This window comes from Oncorhynchus gorbuscha, linkage group LG11 (assembly GCF_021184085.1).
Source record: "Oncorhynchus gorbuscha isolate QuinsamMale2020 ecotype Even-year linkage group LG11, OgorEven_v1.0, whole genome shotgun sequence".
In the NCBI taxonomy this organism is placed as follows: Eukaryota; Metazoa; Chordata; class Actinopteri; order Salmoniformes; family Salmonidae; genus Oncorhynchus; species Oncorhynchus gorbuscha.
The window spans coordinates 72,458,544-72,483,808 of record NC_060183.1 but is presented as its reverse complement, the minus strand read 5'-3'; the positions used below and the strand labels follow the sequence as shown (position 1 = coordinate 72,483,808).

Below are 25,265 nucleotides of genomic sequence, written 5' to 3'. Positions count from 1 at the left end.
CTCCCCCAACAGAACGGGTTCGCGTGTTGAAATCGAATACTTTAAAAATGCATCCTTCCTTCTTTCCTTGGCGCGATCAAACGATTTCCACTCATAGTGTTTATATTTCTCCGGGGCTGCAGTTGGATACTGTAGTCATTGTACAGTATTTGTAATATAGCAAGCCAACCACTGAGAGAAAACCGCATCTAAAACTAAAATGTTTCTTCATATTTTGATGAATGCGCAGTTGTGTGGTTTTGCTTTGCCCAGCCACAGGCAGCAACTCAAATTTAATCACAAGACAGCCTTTGTGTATTTTGCTCTTTCCTACTGAGCCCTGCACAAGTCACGAGTTCCTGACGAAGGGAGTAACAAACCGAAGATTGACCAAGTCAAACTAACCTTTACCGCGGCTGTGTAACATGGTATAGGTGAACGTGTTTCTTCTGAATATTAGGTCGTGAAAATGCTTTCATTTGAGGAAATAAAATGTTCTTTAGAACATGCAGGACAGTCTCACGTTCTGCAATTTTGGTCTGAACTTTCTGGGGATGACAAAAACACATTTCTGGTTGAGTTGTCTCAGTTGGATTTAGATGAATTGCGCGAGCACTGTGAACGGGCGGCGGAGTCTGCTAAAGCTGATCATTCCGCAACAGCCGCGGACCAGCAAATTGAGCCAGTATCTTCAGAATTCATCGGGAGCATTCGGAAGAGTGATCACACCGCCTTAACTGGCTGGGAGAATGAAGGTAGGCTGCTGTATTCTCGATATGAGAAAAGTAAACACTCAACTAGCTAATTTGAAGTGAAATCAGGAATTGCCAATAACGAAGTAATCCCCGCCTCGAGATGGTGCTGGAGAAAATGTAACCTCTTAAATTCATAGACAGCGATATGGGATGCAAGGATTGACCATCCACGATATACAAATTATAGATTTAAGCATGTTTTACATCTATACAGTGTTTTTTAAATTTATGTATTTTTATTTTTATACAATGTTTAGAAGCATTACTCCATTACTATTCCATCCAAGCGTTTAAAGAGCGTTGGACCAGTAACCGAAAGGTTGCCGATTCGATTCCTCCTGCGGAATAGGTGCAAAATCTGTTGATGTGCCCTTGAGCATGGCACGTAATCCTAATTGCTCCTGTAATTTTCTCTGGATAAGAACGTCTGCTAAATGCCTAAAATGTCACATTTGTGAAACAAATGTATATTTGTGGGGCTCTGATGCGGTACTACAATTGCGGTATGACAAGTTAAAAAAATATTTACGAAATAAACTTAAGTAAAATATAAACACAATAAAATAACAATTTTTATTGTATATAGGTCCTGGATGGCAGGAAGCTTGGCCCCAGTATGCACTACCCTCTGTAGCGCCTTGCGGTTGATGCAGAGCAGTTGCCATACAAGGCAGTGATACAACCGGTCAGGATGCTCTCGATGGTGCAGCTGGATAATTTTTTTGAATGATTTGGGGACCCATGTCAAATCTTTTCACTCTTCTGAGGGGGAAAAGGTGTTGTCGTGTCCTCTTCACAACTGTCTTGGTGTGTTTGAACCATGATAGTTTGTTGGTGATGTGGACACCAAGGAATCTTAAACTTTTGACCCGCTCCACTAAAGCCCTGTTGATTTGAATGGGGGCGTGTTTGGTCCTCCTTTTCCCATAGTCCACGATCAGCTCCTTTGTCTTGCTCACGTTGAAGGAGAGTTTGTTGTCCTGGCACCACACTGCCAGGTCTCTGGCCTCCTCCCTATTTTTCATTTTTATTTTAGCTTTATTTAACTAGGCAAGTCAGTTACGAACAAATTCTTATTTTCAATGACGGCCTAGGAACAGTGGGTTAACTGCCAGTTCAGGGGCAGAACAACAGATTTGTACCTTGTCAGCTCAGGGATTTGAACTTGCAACATTCCGGTTACTAGTCCACCGCTCTAACCACTAGGCTGCCCTACCGCCCCAGTCTCATCGTTGTGTTGTCAGCAAACTTAAGGATGGTGTTGGAGTCGTGCTTGGACACACAGTCATGGGTGAACAGGGATTACAGGAGGGGACTAAGCATACACCCCTGAGGCATTTCTAAATTATATTCTTCAATAATCAATGGGTAATGTTAATTATAAATCCCAACATTTATTTAGCAATTGCAGATTGCCCCCTTTAAAAAAATGTTTTTAAATAATTGAGTGACTCAATTTTGCTGGACTTGGAATTGTCGCGACTTGTGTAACATTTGAGAAGCATATATATATATATATATATATATATATATATCTAATGCTCCTGTATCCAAATTTCAACATATTTTTTTTGAATATGCCTTTATTTTCTGCAAAATCCCACTGTAAGTAAGTTTATAGCCTACTGCTCAAAGAGAGTAGCCTCATATGACCCACCCTGATCTCACAAACTTACATATGTGAGATCAGGATGGTCCCTATAAGACTACAAAGAGGGGTGGGATGAAAAAATGTAATGATTAAAACACTCTCATAGGAGGGCAAGGGGGCAGGTGCTCAGACACCCTTAGACATCTAACTGTGCATGTGCCTGGGTCCCACTGTCATTTGAACGTATGGCAATTACACTTACATTTTGATCAAGCATAGGTCAGGGATTCCTGAAATGTGTATTTTTTTGTTGTAATGGTAAATGACGACTGTCAGGCCACTGTAGTGCACCAACATAGTAGCTTACTCTATAAAAGCACAGCAAATGCAAATGTTGATACTAACACCTGTTTGGTGAATGTCAGTGTCAACCTTGTTTCTTTGGTTTGTCTGTGCTTTGCCATGGTGCTATAATGATTGTTTTCTTTCCTCTGGTATTGTCCTTTTGCAGGGTTTTTGCAAATTTCCCAGAACAGAGTGGCTGTGCTGCTGTTGGCTGGTGGCCAGGGGACCCGTCTTGGGGTTTCATACCCCAAAGGGATGTACAATGTGGGTCTCCCGAGCAGCAAAACTCTGTATCAAATCCAGGCAGAGCGCATCTGCAAAATACAGGAGCTGGCGAATGCAAAGCATGGATCAAAGTGCACAGTACCATGGTGAGATCTCATGGCGGTCAATTGACTGCTCTCATTTTATGAGCTGGCACAATTTCAATTCAGTGCAATATGTGCAGAATCAGATTCATTTCCAAACACATGATCAAAACAAAATAAAAAACAGTGCTCTTAAACTGCAGATCACTACACTGCTCCAAAAAATAAGGGGAACACTAAAATAACACATCCTAGATCTGAATGAATGAAATATTCTTATTAAATACTTTTTTCTTTACATAGTTGAATGTGCTGACAACAAAATCATACAAATATTATCAATGGAAATCAAATTTATCAACCCATGGAGGTCTGGATTTGGAGTCACGCTCAAAATTAAAGTGGAAAACTACACTACAGGCTGATCCAACTTTGATGTAATGTCCTTAAAACAAGTCAAAATGAGGCTCAGTAGTGTGTGGCCTCCACGTGCCTGTATGACCTCCCTACAACGCCTGGTCATGCTCCTGATGAGGTGGCAGATTGTCTCCTGAGGGATCTCCTCCCAGACCTGGACTAAAGCATCTGCCAACTCCTGGACAGTCTGTGGATGGAGCGAGACATGATGTCCCAGATGTGCTCAATTGGATTCAGGTCTGAGGAACAGGTGGGCCAGTCCATAGCATCAATGCCTTCCTCTTGCAGGAACTGCTGACACACTCCAGCCACAGGTCTAGCATTGTCTTGCATTAGGAGGAACGCAGGGCCAACCACACCAGTATATGGTCTCACAAGGGGTCTGAGGATCTCATCTCAGTACCTAATGGCAGTCAGGCGACCTCTGGCGAGCACATGGAGGGCTGTGCGACCCCCCCCCCCCCCCCCCAAAGAAATGCCACCCCACACCATGACTGACCCACTGCCAAACCGGTCATGCTGGAGGATGTTGCAGGCAGTAGAACATTCTCCACGGCGTCTCCAGACTGTCATGTCTGTCACATGTGCTCAGTGTGAACCTGCTTTCATCTGTGAAGAGCACAGGGCACCAGTGGCGAATTTGCCAATCTTGGTGTTCTCTGGCAAATGCCAAACGTCCTGCACGGTGTTGGGCTGTAAGCACAACCCCCACCTGTGGACGTCGGGCCCTCATACCACCCTCATGGAGTCTATTTCTGACCGTTTGAGCAGACACATGCACATTTGTAGCCTGCTGGAGGTAATTTTGCAGGGCTCTGGCAGTGCTCCTCCTGCTCCTCCTTGCACAAAGGCGGAGGTAGCTGTCCTGCTGCTGGGTTGTTAACCTCCTAACGGCCTCCTCCACGTCTCCTGATGTACTGGCCTGTCTCCTGGTAGCGCCTCCATGCTCTGGACACTACGCTGATAGACACAGCAAACCTTCTTGCCACATCTCACATTGATGTGCCATCCTGGATGAGCTGCACTACCTGAGCCACTTGTGTGGGTTGTAGACTCCGTCTCACACTACCACTAGAGTGAAAGCACCGCCAGCATTCAAAAGTGACCAAAACATCAGCCAGGAAGCATAGGAACTGAGAAGTGATCTGTGGTCCCCACCTGCAGAACCACTCCTTTATTGGGGGTGTCTTGCTAATTGCCTATAATTTCCACCTGTTGTCTATTCCATTTGCACAACAGCATGTGAAATTTATTGTCAATCAGTGTTGCTTCCTAAGTGGACAGTTTGATTTCACAGAAGTGTGATTGACTTAGTTACATTGTGTTGTTTAAGTGTTCCCTTTATTTTTTTGAGCAGTTTATATTTGCAAACTTAAACGTTCTCAATTTGACTGAGCGTTCCTGCTCTCTGACATTGGTTTTCCTCTGTGTGCTCTATGCTACTGTTCTGCCATCATCAGGTACATCATGACCAGTGAGTTTACCCTGGATCCTACCAAGAAGTTCTTCCAGGAGAATAAGTACTTTGGTCTGGATCCCTCTGACGTGGTCATGTTTGAGCAAAGGATGATCCCGGCTGTGACCTTTGATGGAAAAGTCATCCTACAGGACAAAGGGAAGATAGCTATGGCCCCAGGTAATAAAATGGCATGGAGTTGGTTGACAGATTAAAGTGAAGTTTTTATTAAAGCAGGAATATGTAACTTTTTGGGCAACCTGACCAAATTCATATAGAAATGTTAGTTACAGATCTGTCATTCTCGTTGACAGCAAGTCTAAGAAGCAGTGGGCTATTTCTATGCTTCTCGTTCTTAATTTTTTTAGTTTTTCATATTTTTACTTTTGGTTTTGTACACCAGTTTCAAACAGCTGAAAATATAATATTTTTGGTTATGGAAAACATTTCATGGCAGTTTAGATGGTATAATGAGTCTCTACTCCCCTCAAACTCAACTCTGGACCCCAAAGCCAGTTCCACTGCATTTTTCATTGTTCCCATTTAATCAGCGACTGCTTTAGACTTGGGACACCAGGTGTGTGCAATTAATTATTAGGTAGAGCAGAAAACCAGCATGCTCCGGACCTCGTAGGGTAAGAATACTCCTGCCCTACACAATGACTGCTTGTTTAGTCAAATAAACTGAAATTAGGCTACCTATTAGAATTTTAACAAGCAGGAAAGACATATTCCCATTCACCCCTTTGGCTTTGTGTGTATTAGGTAGGTAGTTGTTGGGAAATTGTTAGATTACTTGCACTGTTGGAACTAGAAGCACAAGCATTTCGCTACACCCGCAATAACATCTGCTAACCATGTGTATGTGACCAATACATTTTGATTTTGATTTCTGCATATTGCATCTTTAATGCAATTTAGTTGATCGGGGCAGTGCATATGAATCAATTATTCTCTTTTCCGTCTCTCTAAACTTTTAGATGGAAATGGTGGCCTGTACCGAGCACTGGTGGATAACAAGGTACTTGAGAACATGGAGGAGAGGGGTGTGGAGTACCTCCACGTCTACTGTGTAGACAACATCCTGGTCAAAATGGCCGACCCTATCTTCATTGGTTTCTGCGTGAGTAAAGGAGCAGACTGCGGTGCCAAGGTAAACGAAAGCAAATCATCACACCTACAATGTAATCATGCGGGCATGTTTTCCTGATCCACACTTATTAGGTTGTATACTTGTTATAACTTGGTCACATGCATGTTATTTATATGCACATTTGTTTCTACATTCTTAATATTTCAAATGTTATGACAGTTGACATGACTATTTCCAGGTAGTTGAGAAGGCGTACCCAGCGGAGCCGGTGGGCGTGGTATGCAAGGTGAAGGGGGTGTACCAGGTGGTGGAGTACAGCGAGCTCCGCCCAGAGACGGCCGAGCAGCGAGACCCAGGAGGAGAGCTGGTGTACAGCGCAGGAAACATCTGCAACCACTTCTTCACACGGCCCTTCCTCAACGAAGTGGCACAGTGAGTGAGATGAAGAGATGTATACTGTAATGGGGCAAAAATAAAACCACTATGTACAAGTCATGTGCACAACACTTCAGTAAGAAGAAGAATAAAAAAATGAAAACAATTCTTACTGAAAGTAATGGTTGAATAAATTAAATTAACATTCATTTCTGGAATGGAATGAGTTGAAATTACATGGACCCCACTCCTGCACAATTTTGCACACTGTCACTGTCTTGTCATATTGCATTGCTGAAACAACTGTCTGGGCAAAAGCAACTTGTGATATAACAGTTTGTAATGTCTTTCATTCGTCCACCTATCTCCTCAGGAAGTTTCAGGGCCAGCTGAAGCAGCACGTGGCGCTTAAGAAAGTCCCTTTTGTGGACAGGGAAGGAAACCTGGTGAAACCCACCAAGCCCAATGGGATCAAAATGGAGAAGTTTGTTTTTGATGTCTTTCAGTTTTCAAGGTGAAATTCAAATTTTGTGACTGATTTGCATTACACAATTTTCCTAGTTTCAAATATTTCAATGATATTCTAGACAATTTTACTAATGTTACATAGTAACCATAATTTGACTGCTTATTTTACCAAAATGATTGCTTATTTAAACAATTTATATTAATGCATGTAAGATATAATGTAAACGGAACACAGTAAAATATTTTGCTATTGACATTCTCCAGCACACCAAATATGAGACATTTTCCTCCTGACAATGGCAGGAAATTTGTGGCATTTGAGGTTCTGAGAGAGGAAGAATTCTCGCCATTGAAAAATGCTGATGGCGCACCTCTGGACACTCCTACCACAGCCAGACAATCCTTACTGGCACAGCATTACCGCTGGGCGATGGCTGCAGGAGCCAGCTTCCTGGATGCCCAAGGGAAATCCCTACCTCCTAGACCCAGGTGGGAGTGAGCGCTACTCTACATAAAATATGGGGATCTCAATGGGGATTAGAGGGTGGGTGTGTGTGTGCACTTATCTCACCAATAAATCACAGTTGGGATTATATAAATTGCAGACATCTTTTATTTTTTCCTATATGTTGTTCTGTCCAGCACCTGAAACATTGGGATAATCATAGATTTCCTTTTTCAAATTCTTGTTAGAGTGACACGGGATGAAGACCCTCCAGCTGTCTGTGAGATCTCCCCGCTGGTGTCTTTCTTCGGAGAGGTGAGGCCACAACAACAGTTCCTATGTGATGTCACTTCCTGCCCTTATTTCCTCCTATTGGAGTCTCCTAACAATATGACCATTAATATTTAATCTGCAGGGTCCAGTGTTGAGTTTCTCTGTAAGGTTACACTAGACTGAGCAGTTACTTCACCACTCTAATATTGTTAATGTGCACTCATGGCAAATTAGGAAAGTGTTCTGTTTTATTCTCGTCCTCAAGAACATGATATCTACTGGCACTTTCCCATGAGAGTGGGGGGAGGTGTATTTTTTTACTCTAAAATGCACACTTTCAAACATGTTAGATATTGCTGCACTGTCGAACTAGAAGCACAAGCATTTCGCTACACTCGCAATAACATCTGCTAACCATGTGTATGTGACCAGACCAATAACATTTGATTTGACTAAAGCTGCTCTCTCCATATCTGCTCTCTTCATGTCTGTCTCCCCCAGGGTTTGGAGCAGCTGCTGGGACAGAAGGTCCTGACGACCCCCTTCCTTCTGGATGAGAACAGGGCAAAAGAACTCCTCCAGGCTCAGTAGCTAGCTCTACAGTACACTGTTCCCATCAGATGGGCTTACCTCTTGAGCAGTTAGGTCTGTTGATATGAGATGCTCATTCCTTGGCTTGATTTCAAAATTGTTGCCCCTAATGGCATGTTTCTCATAAACAGGGTTGGTAGGTTACTTTCTAAGTGTAATCTGTTACTAGTTACCTGTCCAAAATTATAATCAGTAACAACTTTAGGATTACCCAAAATCATTACTGTAATCTGATTACTTTGTTACTTTTAGATTACTTTCCCCTTAAGAGACCTTAAAAGAAGAAAGGCTACAACAAATGCATTTGGTGTACCGTTATAGTGGTCAGACTCGCTCAGGTGGAACAAACTTTAACTTGCGCCTTTTTCAATGCTTAATTGAATGTAATTAAGAAACCGGAAGGTGCCAATGTATCCTAATGTATCGTTTCTGAATTTAAAAGTAATCGAAGAAGTAATCCTCTAGTTTTTCAAAAGTATCTGTAATCTGATAACAATATGTAACTGATGTAACTGTAATGTCTTATAACTGATTACAGTTGTTTTTTTTGGTTCTCAGATTAACTGATTACATGTAGAAGTAATCAGTTACTCCATAACCATGCTCATAACTATCTGGTCCTTTCAGATTTTCATGAAGTGTTGAGGAAAGGGGACTAAGGGTCTGTTTGGAATTCAGCATCAGAGCACAAAGATGCATTGGCAATTACAAGGGAATTTTTGTATCCACATTTTTTTTCATCCAAACATGCTCATTACAATGTTGTCCCATACTCTTCCATGATCTATTGCTTAAAAGGAAACAAATTATTCTAGCACTTTAAAACACATTGTGTTTATCTTCTGATTATACACATTTCAGTTAATTTTATGGACATAATTTAAACGGGATACACATTTCAGTATGCATTTCAGTAAGCAAAACTCAAGTACTGTAATCATGATACCTTAATACCAAGGAACTAATATAAAACATCTGATTATATTTTTACTTTATGATACACTTTGAGGAAATGTATTGACCTTTCTTACCCTTTTTTATAATGTGTCAAATGTTAATGATCAAAGCAACTGTGGAAATTATAAAGCTTTTCTATACCCCAGCCTTTCTGTATGAAATGCATCTTTTCTATACCCCAGCCTTTCTGTAGGAAATGCATCTTTTCTATACCCCCAGCCTTTCTGTAGGAAATGCATCTTTTCTATACCCCCAGCCTTTCTGTAGGAAATGCATCTTTTCTATACCCCCAGCCTTTCTGTAGGAAATGCATCTTTTCTATACCCCCAGCCTTTCTGTAGGAAATGCATCTTTTCTATACCCCCAGCCTTTCTGTAGGAAATGCATCTTTTCTATACCCCCAGCCTTTCTGTAGGAAATGCATCTTTTCTATACCCCCAGCCTTTCTGTAGGAAATGCATCTTTTCTATACCCCCAGCCTTTCTGTAGGAAATGCATCTTTTCTATACCCACAGCCTTTCTGTAGGAAATGATTCTTTTCTATACCCACAGCCTTTCTGTAGGAAATGATTCTTTTCTATACCCACAGCCTTTCTGTAGGAAATGCATCTTTTCTATACCCACAGCCTTTCTGTAGGAAATGCATCTTTTCTATACCACAGCCTTTCTGTAGGAAATGCATCTTTTCTATACCCACAGCCTTTCTGTAGGAAATGCATCTTTTCTATACCCACAGCCTTTCTGTAGGAAATGCATCTTTTCTATACCCACAGCCTTTCTGTATGAAATGCATCTTTTCTATACCCCCAGCCTTTCTGTATGAAATGCATCTTTTCTATACCCCCAGCCTTTCTGTATGAAATGCATCTTTTCTATACCCACAGCCTTTCTGTATGAAATGCATCTTTTCTATACCCACAGCCTTTCTGTATGAAATGCATCTTTTCTATACCCCCAGCCTTTCTGTATGAAATGCATCTTTTCTATACCCCCAGCCTTTCTGTATGAAATGCATCTTTTCTATACCCACAGCCTTTCTGTATGAAATGCATCTTTTCTATACCCACAGCCTTTCTGTATGAAATGCATCTTTTCTATACCCACAGCCTTTCTGTATGAAATGCATCTTTTCTATACCCACAGCCTTTCTGTATGAAATGCATCTTTTCTATACCCACAGCCTTTCTGTAGGAAATGCATCTTTTCTATACCCCCAGCCTTTCTGTAGGAAATGCATCTTTTCTATACCCCCAGCCTTTCTGTAGGAAATGCATCTTTTCTATACCCACAGCCTTTCTGTAGGAAATGCATCTTTTCTATACCCACAGCCTTTCTGTAGGAAATGCATCTTTTCTATACCCACAGCCTTTCTGTAGGAAATGCATCTTTTCTATACCCACAGCCTTTCTGTAGGAAATGCATCTTTTCTATACCCACAGCCTTTCTGTATGAAATGCATCTTTTCTATACCCACAGCCTTTCTGTAGGAAATGCATCTTTTCTATACCCCCAGCCTTTCTGTAGGAAATGCATCTTTTCTATACCCACAGCCTTTCTGTAGGAAATGCATCTTTTCTATACCCACAGCCTTTCTGTAGGAAATGCATCTTTTCTATACCCACAGCCTTTCTGTAGGAAATGCATCTTTTCTATGCCCCCAGCCTTTCTGTAGGAAATGCATCTTTTCTATGCCCCCAGCCTTTCTGTAGGAAATGCATCTTTTCTATACCCCCAGCCTTTCTGTATGAAATGCATCTTTTCTATACCCCCAGCCTTTCTGTATGAAATGCATCTTTTCTATACCCCCAGCCTTTCTGTATGAAATGCATCTTTTCTATACCCCAGCCTTTCTGTATGAAATGCATCTTTTCTATACCCCCAGCCTTTCTGTATGAAATGCATCTTTTCTATACCCCAGCCTTTCTGTATGAAATGCATCTTTTCTATACCCCCAGCCTTTCTGTAGGAAATGCATCTTTTCTATACCCCCAGCCTTTCTGTAGGAAATGCATCTTTTCTATACCCCCAGCCTTTCTGTAGGAAATGCATCTTTTCTATACCCCCAGCCTTTCTGTAGGAAATGCATCTTTTCTATACCCCCAGCCTTTCTGTATGAAATGCATCTTTTCTTTTACATTTTTCTTTGCCTCTTTGGTTGTCAGATACCACTGCCAAGAAGTCCAAATTGGCTATGTTGTAAAAATGAATGAAAACAAAAAAATGTTTGTCTTAATTTAAGGTTAGACATTAAGTTAGCGTCATAGTTAAGGATTAGATTTAAAATAACATTTTAAGAACATAAATTGTAGAACGCGGCACTGTTTATGACTTTGTGGCTGTGGTAACTAGTGACAACCCTCCCCTTTGGATCATCATAGTTCAGTCGAAAATGAGTCAATATTGCCATCCAATGGTAACATAAGGCTTTAACATGATTCAGTTTCCATCCAGTACAGTACACAGACTTTTTTGTTTGTTGCTACGTTCATATGTTTCCCATATTCCCACTCGTAATTCTGTTTTTGAGGATCATCAATGAACTGTTTTGGCGTCGTAAAATCTTTATATGGCCCGTTGTTAGATAGCACTTGAATACCAAACAAATTTCCCAGTCAGCATTCTGGAATTCCTAGAGGAGGACATTAATTCAGCAAAAATCAATGTACACGATGATGTCATATCATGTACCACGTGAATGCAACTGACCAATAGAACGAACGTATCCGTAGGAACGACAGCAACCGAACAGTAATATTGCAGCCCTCCAGAGATGTTTTCGATCATATTTATTAGAGAGAAAAGGATTTGAGTGCTTTTTGGTGATTCGGACAAAATATAGTCAGCTCACTAGTTGTCAGGTTGTATGCATCTAAGCAGAAAGCTTGGTATGTTAATCTGGGGATTTAGTAGACCTTACTGTGAACTGCTTACTTACAAGCCCTTAACCAACAATGCAGTTTTAAGAAAAATAAGACTTAAGATTTATTTAAAAAAAAACTAAATTAACCAAAGTAAAAAATAAGAGCGACAATAAAATAACAGTAAGGAGGCTATATACAGGGGGTACCTAGTCAATGTGCGGGGGTACAGGTTAGTCGAGATAATTGAGGTAATATGTACATGTAGGTATGGGATAAAGTGACTATGAATAGATAATGGATAATAAACAGCAAGTAGCAGAAGTGTAAAAAAGAGGGGTAGGTCAATGGAGATATTCCAGGTTGCCATTTGATTAGCTGTTCAGGAGACTTATGGCTTGGAGGTAGAAGCTGTTTAGAAGCCTCTTGGACCTAGACTTGGTGCTCTGGTACCACTTGTCGTGCGGTAGCAGAGAGAATAGTCTGACTAGGGTGGCTGGAGTCTTTGGCAATTTTTAGGGCCTTCCTCTGACGCCACCTGGTATAAAGGTCCTGTATGGCAGGAAGCTTGCCCCAGTGATGTACTGGGCCATACGCACTACCCTCTGTAGCGCCTTGTGGTCAGAGGCTGAGCAGTTGCCATTCCATGCCTTCTTCACGACAGTCTTGGTGTATTTGGACCATGATAGTTTGATTTGGACGCCAAGGAACTTGAAGCTCTCAACCTGCTCCACTACAGCCCCGTCGATGAGAATGGGGGCGTGCTCGGCCCTCCTTTTCCTATAGTCCACAATCATCTCCTTTGTCTTGATCACGTTGATGGAGAGGTTGTCTTTGCACCACACTTCCAGGTCTCTGAACTCTTTCCTATAGGCTGTCTGTCATTGTCAATGATCAGGCCTTCCACCGTTGTCATCACCAAACTTAATGATGGTGTTGGAGTCGTGCTTGGCCACAATGTCATGGTAAGCATGTACCCCTGAGGGGCCCCTGTGTTGTTGCCTACCCTTATCACCTGGTGGCGTCCCGTCAGGAAGTCCAGTTGCAGAGGGAGGTATTTAGTCCCAGGGTCCTTAGCTTAATGATGAGATTTGAAGGCACTACGGTGTTGAATGCTGAGCTGCAGTCAATTAACTGCATTCTCACGTAGGTGTTCCCTTTGTCCAGGTGGGAAAGGGCAGTCTTGAGTGCAATAGAGATTGCGTCATCTGTGGATCTGTTGGGACGGTATGCAAATCGGAGTGGGTCTAGGGTTTCTGGGATGATGGTGTTGATGTGAGCTGTGACCAGCCTTTCAAAGCACTTCATGGCTACAGACGTGAGTGCTACGTGTTGGTTGTCATTTAGGAAGGTTACCTTGGTGTTATTGGGCACAGGGACTGGTGGTCTGCATGAAATATGTAGGTATTACAGACTCGGCCAGAAACAGGTTGAAAATGTCAGTTTTTCAGCGCAAGCTGAGAGTACACGTCCTGGCAATCTGTGCAGCCTTGGGAATGTTGACCTTTTTAATGGTCTTACGCACATTGGCTACGACGAGCGTGATCACACAGCCATCCGGAACAGCTGGTGTGCTCATGCATGCTTCAGTGTTGCTTGCCTTGAAGCCCGCATAGAAGTCATTTACCTAGTTTGGTAAGCTTGTGTCACTGGGCATCTTGTGGCTGGGCCTCCCTTTGTAGTCCGTAATAGTTTGCAAGCCCTGGCTCATCCGACGAGTGTCAGCCGGTGTAGTAGGATTCAGTCTTAGTCCTGTATTTACGCTGTGCCTGTTTGATGGTTCGTCTGAGGGCATAGCAGGATATTTTATAAGCATCCAGCTCCTTGAAAGTCGAAGCTCTACCCTTTAGCTCAGTGTGGATGTTGCCTGTAATCCCTGACTTCTGGTTGGGGTATATACGTACGGTCACTGTGGGGACAATGTCACCGATGCACTTATTGATGAAGCTGGTGACTGATGTGGTATACTCCTTAATGCCATCGGATGAGTCCCGGAACATACTCCAGTCTGTGCTAGCAAACCAGTCCTGTAGCTTAGCATCTGCGTCACCTGACCACTTCCGTATTGAGCGAGTCACTGGTACTTCCTGATTTAGTTTTCGCAGGTAAGCAGGAATCAGGAGGATATAATTATGGTCAGATTTGCCAAATGGAGGGAGAGGAAGAGCTCTCATCTCTGTGTATGGAGTAAAGGTGGTCTAGAGTTTTTTTTTTCCCCCTCTTGTTGCACATATAACATGCTGCTAGAAATGAGGTAAAACGGATTTAAGTTTCCCTGCATTGAATTCCTCGGCCACTAGGCGCGCCGCCTCTGGATGAGCATTCGCTTGTTTGCTTATGGCTTTATATAGCTCGTTGAATGCGGTCTCAGTGCCAGCATCGGTTTGTGGTGGTAAATAGATAAACTCTCTTGGTAAATAGTGTGGTCTACATCTTATCATGAGATACTCTACTTCAGGTATGCAAAACATTGAAACTTCCTTAATATTTGATTTTGCGCACCAGCTGTTATTGACAAATAGACACAGACCGCCATGTTGAAAAATTTCTCAAGATTTTCAAAAATGTAATTTTTCTAAATGGTAGATTATGTTCACCACAATTCAGAAATTACATTATGCTATAGAGACCTGTGATTATTCACTGTTTTTATTTAAACTAGGCAAGTCGGTTAAGAACAAAATGTTATTTACAATGACGGCCTAGGAACAGTGGGTTAACTGCCTTGTTCAGGGGCAGAACGACGGATTTGTACCTTGTCAGCTCGGGGATTCGACCTTGTAACCTTTTGATTACTAGTCCAATGCTCTAACCACTAGATTACCCTGGTGCCCCGCAATGACGACCTACCCCGGCTAAACCCGGACAAGGCTGGGCAAATTGTGCGGTGCCCTATGGTACTCACAATCACAGCCGGTTGTGGTACAGCCTGGAATCGAACCAGGGCCTGTAGTGAACCCTCTAGCACTGAGATGCTGTGCCTTAGACCGCTGCGCCATTCAGGAGCTGTTAAGGGTTCATACCCCCTTTTCCATTACTTTTAACCAAATGTTCATTACTATTATTATAGCCCACATGAAAAAGTAAGCATTATTGTACCTGGAAGGCTGCTGTGTCTGATCCCATGTAGGCCTACCATTTCCTGCCATTGTGCCCTTGATCAATGCACTTAACCCTCCACAAAGTAAAACTGCACTGTTAGTTACATGTCAACATGTTGTCAACCCTCCATCTAGAAAGCACCTGGGTCTGCAGGCTTGGCTTTTGATCCGGCCCTGAAACACCCAAGTCTGCCTATCAAGGTCCTGTTGAGCAGCTGAAGTTTAGGCTACAATTTGGTTAGACCAGGGCTTGAATAAAACCCTGCACACCCAGTAGCTATCCTGGAGGATGGTTGCTGCCCTTGATATAAAATATTTCAAGATTACAACCAAATACTTTTCTTTATAAAATGATTCCCTCATTCAATGAATGTTTATTTATTTACCTTTATTTAACTAGGCAAGTCAGTTAAGAACAAATTCTTATTTTCAATGACGGCCTAGGAACAGGGATCAAATGGAACAAATGGATAAGTTGCTTTGAAGTAGCCTACCTTATCTAAATAGAGAAAGTTATGCAACACCCAATGCCCCTGTGTGAAAAAGTAATTGTCCCATTACACTCAATAACTGGTTGTGCCACCTTCAGCAGCAATGACTTCAACCAAACTCTTCCTGTAGTTGTTGATCAGTCTCTCACGTCACTGTGGAGGAATTTTGGCCCACTCTTCCATACAGAACTACTTTATCTCAGTGACATTTGTAGGTTTTCAAGCATGAACTGCTCGTTTCAAGTCCTGCCACAACATCTCAATTGGGATTAGGTCTGGACTTTAACTAGACCATTCCAAAACTTTCAATTAGTTGCTTTTTAGACATTTTCATGTAGACTTGATTGTGTGTTTTAGATCATTGCCTTGCTTCATGACCCACCTGCGCTTCAGGTTAAGTTCAGATGGATGGATCGTACTTTCTACTCTTGGTGAATGTGTCCAGCAACAGCTTAGGTGCTATGCTGTCCCAAGTACAGGAACGGGGAGCTACTGCCAGACCTATAGCCTTTATGAGCAAGTTCATCAGTTTTGCGCACTCGAGGTATCCTGGGCACAGGTTCAAGTTCTTTGCCATGAAATGGGCTATCTGTGACAAGTTCCACCACTGGTTAAGGGGGCAGCAGTTCACAGTATGGATGAATAATAATCCCTTGACATACATCCTGACCAAAGCAAAGCTTGATGCTTGTGAACAGAGATGGGTCGCCAAGCTGGCACCGTACGAGTTTGACATCAAGTACATCCCTGGGCCAATTTTTTTTTGCAGATTCTTTGAGCAGAGGTTCATACAACCCAGTGCACTCCATCACCTGACAAGGGTCCCGTACCAGACTTTACTAGCTGAAGCTAATGCTGTGCGCACAGACAGAGTGCAAGATGTGTTTTTCTGGCCCAACCACCCTTTTGATAAAGCCTCTGACTCCAACAAGGTGGTCATTAGCTGCCAGGCTACTGTTGACCTCCCATCTGGTACTTTATCAAGACATGAAGTTGCAGCTGTTCTTCATTAACACAGGTGCTGTATGGGTGATGTGAGCTCACATGCACTGCTGTTGGCTGTTATGCTATCAGATCAGACTGATGTCGATGTTCTACCACACAACCTACTGATGATTAAGCAGGGCCAACATAGAACAGTCTACCTGACAAGAGAGGTTCTGGAAATCATAATAACAACTGAGCCTCTTGAACTAGTGTGCATAGACTTTTGATCTGTAGAACTGTTGAGTGTTGCAGGTGTTCAGAAGTCTCACTTGAAAATAAAAGAGAGCCGCACACTATAGGAGCTCAGATGCAAAAATGTAATTACCAACGTTTCGACAGCCAAGCTGTCTTCATCAGGGTATAATCACAAACACTGCGGGATGACTCGTTTATATAGTGTCAAAAGACACAGGTGTCTGTAATCATGGCCAAGAGTGGCCTAATATCATTGGTTAATAATCAAATATTAAAATGTCATACAAAGAACAGCATACAAACAACAAATGGATAGCATACGATCATAGATTAATTTGACTACTCAAGTTTACAAACAATTACAATGGCAAAGTCACAATAATCACAAGAATGGCTTCAGATCAAAGTCTACGTTGAGACCGAAGGGCGCAAGGGTCTTTAAATTAAAGATCCAGGCAGCCTCTCGTTTTAACAATAAATTATCAAGGTCACCCCCTCTCCTAGGGAGGGTGACATGTTCGATGCCAATATAACGCAGAGACAAAATCGAGTGGCCTGCCTCCAAGAAGTGGGCCGCAACTGGATAAGTAAATGGTGCTACGATGCTCTGAGATACGTACTTTTAATTCGCGCTTTGTTTTACCTACATTATTTTTTTACCACATGGACAAGTTATAAGTTAAATAACTGCCTTAGTGGAGCACGTAATAACACCTTTTATTGGGATCGATTTCCCTGTTTGTGGGTGTTTGAAGGATCTACATTTATAAGTGCCATTGCATTGAGCACAGCCATTACATTTGTAATTTCCATCCAGGAGGGGCGCAAATAGACGTTGTTAAGGAATATATTTGGGTGGTAAATCAGAGTTTACCAATTGGTCTCTGAGATTTCTGCCCCGCGAGAATACGACCAAGGGAAGGTCCGAAAACACATTACCGAGACGATCATCGGATTTTAGGATGTGCCAATGTTTGTTAACAATTCCCTTAATTTGTTCAGAGCACGTTGAATAGCGGGTAGTTAGAACGCAAGAATGCGTCTTTTTGCGAGACTGACTTTGAAAAAGGTCATGTCTCGTTTTGTTTTGAATTTTCCCATTGGCAATATTCATCTGATCATTCTTGTAGCCCCTCTCCTTGAACTTTCTTTGCGTCTCAGTCATATTTCTGTCGAAATCTGATTGTGTTTTGCAAATTCTCGACAGAAGTCGACAGAATTGGCTGTAGGGCAAACTATTTTTCAAGGGAAGTGGGTAACAACTATCAGCCCTCAACAAACTGTTACGATCAGTAGGCTTCCTGTAAAGATCAGTGTATAGAACATTATCTTCACACAAAATCAGAAGATCAAGAAAACTGATTTGACGTGTATCAGATTGCATAGTAAATCTCAGATGCTCAGAACAGGAGTTAAGAAAAGCATGGAACGCCTGGAGCTGTTTTGCATCACCCCTCCATAGAACAAAAATATCATCAATATACCGTTTCCAAATAATGATGTGAGGCAAGAAAACATTTGAGAGAATTGAAAATAGACTGTTTCTCCATGTAACCCACATACAAATTAGCATAGTTAGGAGCCATGGGGGATCCCATAGCAGTACCTTTCGTCTGAATAAAGAAATCATTTAGAAACATGAAATAGTTATGCGTGAGTACTATTTCAGCCAATGTTACAATGCAGCACTGGAAGGTAGGTCATCAGGGTCACGTTGCAGAAGAAAATGTTCCATAGATTCAATACCGCCCTCGTGTGGAATATTAGTGTATAATGACTCAACATCAAAAGTAACTAACAAGGTATTCTCAGGGAGAGGATCAAGAGATTCAATGCTAGAGATCATACTGCTGTTCAGAAGTCTCACCACGCTGTACCATCTGATAGGGAATGGGTCCTACGAAAGGATGAATAGGACATTGGGAAACATGATCCGGGGCCTGCCAATGAGAGCAAAGCACAGATGGCCTCAGGCGCTGAAGTCCCTACTTGCATACAATTGTACAATCCACAAGACCACAGAATTTGCCCCTTTCCTGCTAGTGTTTGGGAGGACGCCAAGACTGCCTGTTGACATAGTCTTTGGCTCTGTCATAGAGAACCCAGAAGTTGTCGACTATGACCAGTTTGTTCAGTCCTTGAGGAGAGATCTGAAAGAAGCAATGAATACAGCACAGGCATCTGCAGCGAAGCAGTTGAAGAGGCATGTTTACCTGTATGACACAAGTCAAAGGAGCACTAGTGGAGATTGGTGATCAAGTGTTAATGGCAAACAAGGGGGATCACGGAAAGCGGGAGTTCACTGGACGTTGGGAGGATACTGTCTACCTTGTCACTGGATTGAATGCTGACAGTCACACTTAAGATTCAGAACAGCTCCACTGGACAGAGGAAGTGCGCACAGTACAGTACATCACAACCTGATAATGCCAGTCAACTTTCTTCCTCTTCCCCATGCTGCTGTTGATGATGGAACAGACACATCTGGATTAACAGAGTCTGAGGACATGAATGACAGCCTTGTGGTCTCAGCTGCCATGGACACTGCAGTGGATGATGATGATGATGCTGATTACAGAACTAGAGTGTGGGTGTCAGAGTTGTCTTCTGAAGGAACAGGTGACACAAGCCTGGAGGGTGATGTGTGACCCTTGGTTGCTCAGGATATTCAACCTTTTGGATTCTGTGGAAGATGTACTGCAACTGGAAGGTCTGCCTCGATCAAAGAGTCTTCAAGAATCTGACCAAGACCGTAACAGTGTGGTGAGTGAGCTAATTGACCAGTCTGCTTACAATATCCGCACTGACCTACCAAACTCAGACCATTCCTTACCTTATGCACTGACTGTGTTGACAGACCCACTATTGCAACAGTACACCACACTGTCACTCCTTATGCAATTGAAGGTACTCTTGGTCGTATTAGGTCAAGGGCAGGAAGGTTATTTAAACCAGTGTCTAGACTGATTATGAATCAGCAGAAAGATAGCTATTGAAGGTTAATATGTGAATACAGAGGGTCAATGGTATTGACATCTTTTATTTGTTTTGCTTTTACATCATTGTGACCATGATTAGAGGTTGCAGGATGGCAATGTGACGAATATGATAGTCTCTTATGGTGGTTTATTTTATTACTTGGATGTTTTAAAGTTGCTGAGTGTACTTAACATGTGACAGGCATGTTTACCTATGAGGGCTGAGGGGATTGATCAACCACTTTTCACTCTAATTCTTGTGGAGAATAGTCTAATAACTGGAATATTTAGTGACTGTTCTAACTTACAGCAGGGTCTGCATCCACAGCTTTACCTTTTAGTTCTCTCTTTTGGGTAGTATAAAAATATATATACTTTTTTATCTGGATTATTTAGTACATATGTTGTGTGTCGCTGTACCTATATTTGTATATTTGTATATTCGCTGTATATTTGTATATTCGCTGTATATTTGTATATTCGCTGTATATTTGTATATTCGCTGTATATTTGTATATTCGCTGTATATTTGTATATTTGTATATTCGCTGTATATTTGTATATTCGCTGTATATTTGTATATTCGCTGTATATTTGTATATTCGCTGTATATTTGTATATTCGCTGTATATTTGCGCAGTGCAGTTTTGTATTTTTATTATTTTTGTTTGCAAGTGGATTTCGGTAGGGGGGAGTGTAACAGGGTCATATTGGTGATTCCCCTTGCCACTTTATTGTTAAGCCAGTCGGTTTTTGGTTTTAGTTTAGTCTTGCCTTCACCTACTCAATATGGCTTCTTATTGGTTGGTTTTTGTGGCTTGCTTATGAGGGAGGATATTTCAGTTAGAATCGTCCCAGGGAACAAGCATCAAACTAGCGTGCGTGAGTGCAGCGTTGGATGGTGAGCCGTGCATTTTGCATGACATCCAATTTTGTGCTGTTTCCATCAGAATAAATCTCACTGACTGGTGCTACAAGTTGGAGTTTGTGATTGTACACAACGCAAGAAGAGTACTGTTACACTCCTACATCTACCTGGTCTCCCTCAACACTACCACCTCGGAGTTAATTGTGCGCCACCGCATCTGCTACCTCAAGCAATGCGGCGCCGTCGAGAACCCGTTTGACTGCGGTGTGCTTCGCAATCTCTGTGGCTTCTTCGGCGCTGTAGTGTGGGAGCAGGTGTACTTCCGGGTGGGAAGTGACCCCATCTGACGACTTAATGCTAAGTCACCATCCACTCAAGGCCTTCATTCCTTCCCTAGAAATCAGCCTTTCCCGCCTTTCCTCCAATTGTGTTTACATCCTCCTTTCTAGAAGTATCTTTACCATAAAACTAGTATGAATAGAATTGGAGTCTCTATTTAAGTCAGTGATGGCATAATGGGTGGACTGGCAATCATTTTGAGTATACCCATGCCAGGTAAATAAAAGCAGGAAAAGTAGGCCTACCCTTCAATATGTGCATTGATTTGTCGAATCAACTCAACTGACATTACAAAAAAATACATTCCATAGATGTGGTAAAGAGGTCAATTGAACTCAAACACAATGGAATTGCCATGGAAACACATGGGGGAAAGATCCCAAATCTCCTCGTTACCTCCCAACAAAATGTGCCTACATTCAGGCTATTGTTTGTGTATTTCACACTACATTGAGGTAAAAACCGTGTATGGATGTCAACCCCAACACATGCTCATGTCATCCTCTCCAATCAACTGCATGATTTTTATATGTTAATTAGTTTATACAAATGAGTTAGCATTTAGCAGTCACTTCTTCTAAACCTGAAAAGGGGCAACTTATAAATGTCATGCAGCAAAAACAGCCAAAAACAGTTAGTCAGAAGTTTACATACACCTTAGCCAAATACATTTAAACTCAGTTTTTCACAATTCCTGACATTTAATCAGAGTAAAAATTCCCTGTCTTAGGTCAGTTAGGATCACCACTTTATTTTAAGCATGTGAAATGTCAGAATAATAGAGAATGATTTATTTCAGCTTTGATTTCTTTTATCACATTCCATGTGTGTCAGCAGTTTACATACACTCAATTAGTATTTGGTAGCATTGCCTTTAAATTGTTTAACTTGGGTCAAACGTTTTGGGTAGCCTTCCACAAGCTTCCCACAATACGTTGGGTGAATTTTGGCCCATTCCTCCTGACAAAGCTGGTGTAACTGACTCAGGTTTGCACACTCTTTTTCAGTTCTGTCCACAAATGTTCTATAGGCTTGAAATCAGGGCTTTGCGATGGCCACTGCAATACCTTGACGTTGTTGTCCTTAATCCATTTTGCCAACTTTGGAAGTATTGTAACGGTTTTGACTTGAGGTTATTATTTATAGGGGTGCCAGGTAGGTTGTGCCTACTAGAGAAAACATTGGTTTCTCCCATTGGTTTGGGAGGGAACGAGTCCCATCTGGGCCGTCAAGTCGACACCAATACAAAAGGACTTATGTAAAAGTCAGGATGGAAATAAACTTTTCATAAACCCTTAAAGAAAGAACTTCCAAAACAACTATATTCTTTTCATTTTTTATGTAACGGTTTTGTAACGGTGGGTTGTATTAACAACAGCAATGATTGCACACACATATAATAATATAACACAATGAGTTCTGGTTCCTCCAGAAATGTCCTGTAACTCGGGCCTAAAGAGTCCAGCCTGGTAAAGGAGTTCAGTGAACTCAAGTGACTATTGTCACGCAATGTTTGTCCGTAGCGTAAACCCAGTATTAAACATACAACCAATATAACAATTATTTTACCACTGAACTTTAATAAAGCGTATCAACTCTTACTAAGTCCTCAACTACAACTAACTACATAAATCACATCAAAACAAATGAAATACCGTATACAAAAAGATGGTAGTCAGTCTGTCAGTCAGACAATCCAATCCGCCAATAGATCTCCAGCGGAAAAAGGCCACGAAGAACGGAGAGGTGTAGTCCACGGACGGACGCAAAGAGTGGATCCGATCCTGGGTAAACTCTCTTAGGCTCCAAAACACACGTTTAACGGCAACAAAACAACGGAATAGAGAAGCTTCGGAACTGAGGGTTGAACACATCCTCATTCACGTCTCTATCACAACCCCACTTTTGCGCAGCTGATGCTGGCTATTTAATAGGGAATTAAAGGGAAAACGCCCTATTGGAAGGAGCTGCACTGAGACGGTTCAGAAAAATTCAGGGCCTTCACAGTATGCTTGGGATCCTTGTCCATTTGAAAGACCCATTTGCGACCAAGCTTTAACTTCCTGACTGATGTCTTGAGATGTTGCTTCAATATATCCACATCATTTCCCTGCCTCATGATGCCATCTATTTTGTGAAGTGCACCAGTCTCTCCTGCAGCAAAGCACCCTCACAACATGATTCTGCCACACCCGTGCTTCACGGTTGGGATGGTGTTCTTCGGCTTGCAAGCATCACCCCTTTTCCTCCAAACATAACGATGGTCATTATGTCCAAACAGTTCTATTTTTGTTTCATCAGACCAGAGGACATTTCTCCCAAAAGTACGATTTTTGTCCCCATGTGCAGTTGCAAATCGTAGTCTGGCTTTTTTATGGCGGTTTTGGAGCAGTGGCTTCTTCCTTGCAGAGTTCCTTTTCAGGTTGTGTCGTAGTAGGACTTACTGTGGATATGGATACATTTGTACCGGTTTCCTCCAGCATCTTCACAAGGTCCTTTGCTGTCGTTCTGGAATTGATTTGCACTTTTCGCACCAAAGTATGTTCATCTCTAGCAGACACAACACATCTCCTTCCTGAGTGCTATGACAGCTGCGTGGTCCCATGGTGTTCATACTTGCATACTATTGTTTGTACAGATGAACGTGGTACCTTCAGGCATTTGGAAATTGCTCCCAAGGATGAGTCAGACTTTTGGAAGTCTCTATTTTTTTTCTGAAGTCTTGGCTGATTTCTTTTGATTTTCCCACGATGTCAAGCAAATAGGCACAAAGTTTGAAGGTAGGCCTTGAAATACATCCACAGGTACACCTCCAATTGACTCAAATTATGTCAATTAGCCTATCAGAAGCTTCTAAAGCCATGACATAATTTTTTGGAATTTTCCAAGCTGTTAAAAGGCACAGTCAACTTAGTGTATGTAAACTTCTGACCCACTAGAATTGTGATACAGTGAATTATAAGTGAAATAATCTGTCTGTAAACAATTATTGGAAAAATGACTTGTGTCATGCACAAAGTAGATGTCCTAACAGACTTGCCAAAACTATAGTTAACAAATGTGTGGAGCGGTTGAAAAACAGGTTTTAATGACTCCAACCTAAGTGTATGTAAACTTCCGACTTCACTGTATATCCACATCGGACTTAAGTAATCACATTGGGGGCCTTTTTACAATACATAAATCATGAAGGATTTGACAAATATCCACTTTGTTAGTTTTGTTGAATATGCGCTAATCTTCTCAATGGAATGGTCTGCGTTCCATTGACCCCTTTACTGCATCTATTGCATGAGCCACATCGTTAGGATGATCTGAATGAACATTCTACATTAGAATGGCAATCCAACATCAGTTGATTGAACATTCCAAAATATCATGGAAGTTATTGCATCACAATACTTGGCAGCCATAGCCATGAGTTTACCAGTCAAATTGCCAGGGTAAGACCATCCAAGCCCGTTCCATTCATTATATTTCTATAATCTTTAGATGAGACAGACGTCCAAATGAACCATGACTCCTCTCATCACTTCAGCTTGTGACCAAACTCTTTGGAACCAGGATTGCAAGAAATTCCAGTTCAGTATGTAAGTGGATTTCAAAGGAATTGACCCCAATCCTGGTATTTGTGTCAGTTGACAAAAGAAAGGTCAGAGGCAGGAAAAGTTTTACTGAAACAAATAGGTCAGAAATTCTCTCTGCATTAGAAATGTAATTGCTGTGAATGGTAGTGAGATCCTTAGTCTTGGTATGTTGATTTCCCAACTCTACTACCCCACTGGGCACAGACATCAACTGAATGTCTATTCCACGTTGGTTCAATGTACAGTTGAAGTTGGACGTTTACATACACCTAAGCCAAATACATTTAAACTAAGTTTTTCACAATTCATGACATTTAATCCTAGTAAAAATTCAGTCTTGGGTCAGTTAGGATCGATCGCCCATTCCTCCTGACAGAGCTGGTGTAACAGAGTCAGGTTTGTAGGCCTCCTTGCCTGCACACGCCTTTTTCAGTTCTGCCCACACATTTTCTATAGGATTGAGGTCAGGGCTTTGTGATGGCCACTCCAATATCTTTACTTGGTTGTCCTTAATCCATTTTGCAACAACTTTGGAAGTATGCTTGGGGTCATTGTCCATTTGGAAGACCCATTTGTGACCAAGCTTTAACTTCCTGACTGATGTCTTGAGATGTTGCTTCAATATATGAAAATTAAAATGACGTGAAAACGTTTATTCAACCAGTGTGCCCAGTGGGACACTCCCACCTACTCCAATGTCCTCTTCAGTCCAAAGAATGATTCAGAAGACTGAAGAGTTAAACATTTTTAGAAATTTGAGCTGTGACGGAACACTTGTGTGAGGAAACACATTTCCAGAATAGATCAC

The 25,265-nt window shown here is 41.9% G+C and overlaps 1 protein-coding gene across 2 annotated transcripts; it reads left to right on the top strand.

Moving 5' to 3' along the window:
* Nucleotides 1–29: 29 nt before the first annotated feature.
* On the top strand, nt 30–9,198 carry uap1l1 (UDP-N-acetylglucosamine pyrophosphorylase 1, like 1). 2 transcript variants are annotated; one of them, XM_046290398.1, is made up of 9 exons: nt 30–734; nt 2,837–3,041; nt 4,856–5,031; nt 5,832–6,004; nt 6,183–6,376; nt 6,693–6,833; nt 7,052–7,276; nt 7,481–7,547; nt 8,007–9,198. In XM_046290398.1, the coding sequence occupies exons 1-9, from the start codon at nt 449–451 to the stop codon at nt 8,094–8,096; spliced, it is 1,557 nt and encodes a 518-aa protein (XP_046146354.1). In that variant the 5' UTR covers nt 30–448; the 3' UTR covers nt 8,097–9,198. The 2 variants fall into 2 exon arrangements, with proteins under 2 accessions (XP_046146354.1, XP_046146355.1); XM_046290399.1 differs by having other exon boundaries at nt 34–734; nt 7,091–7,276.
* Nucleotides 9,199–25,265: the final 16,067 nt, after the last annotated feature.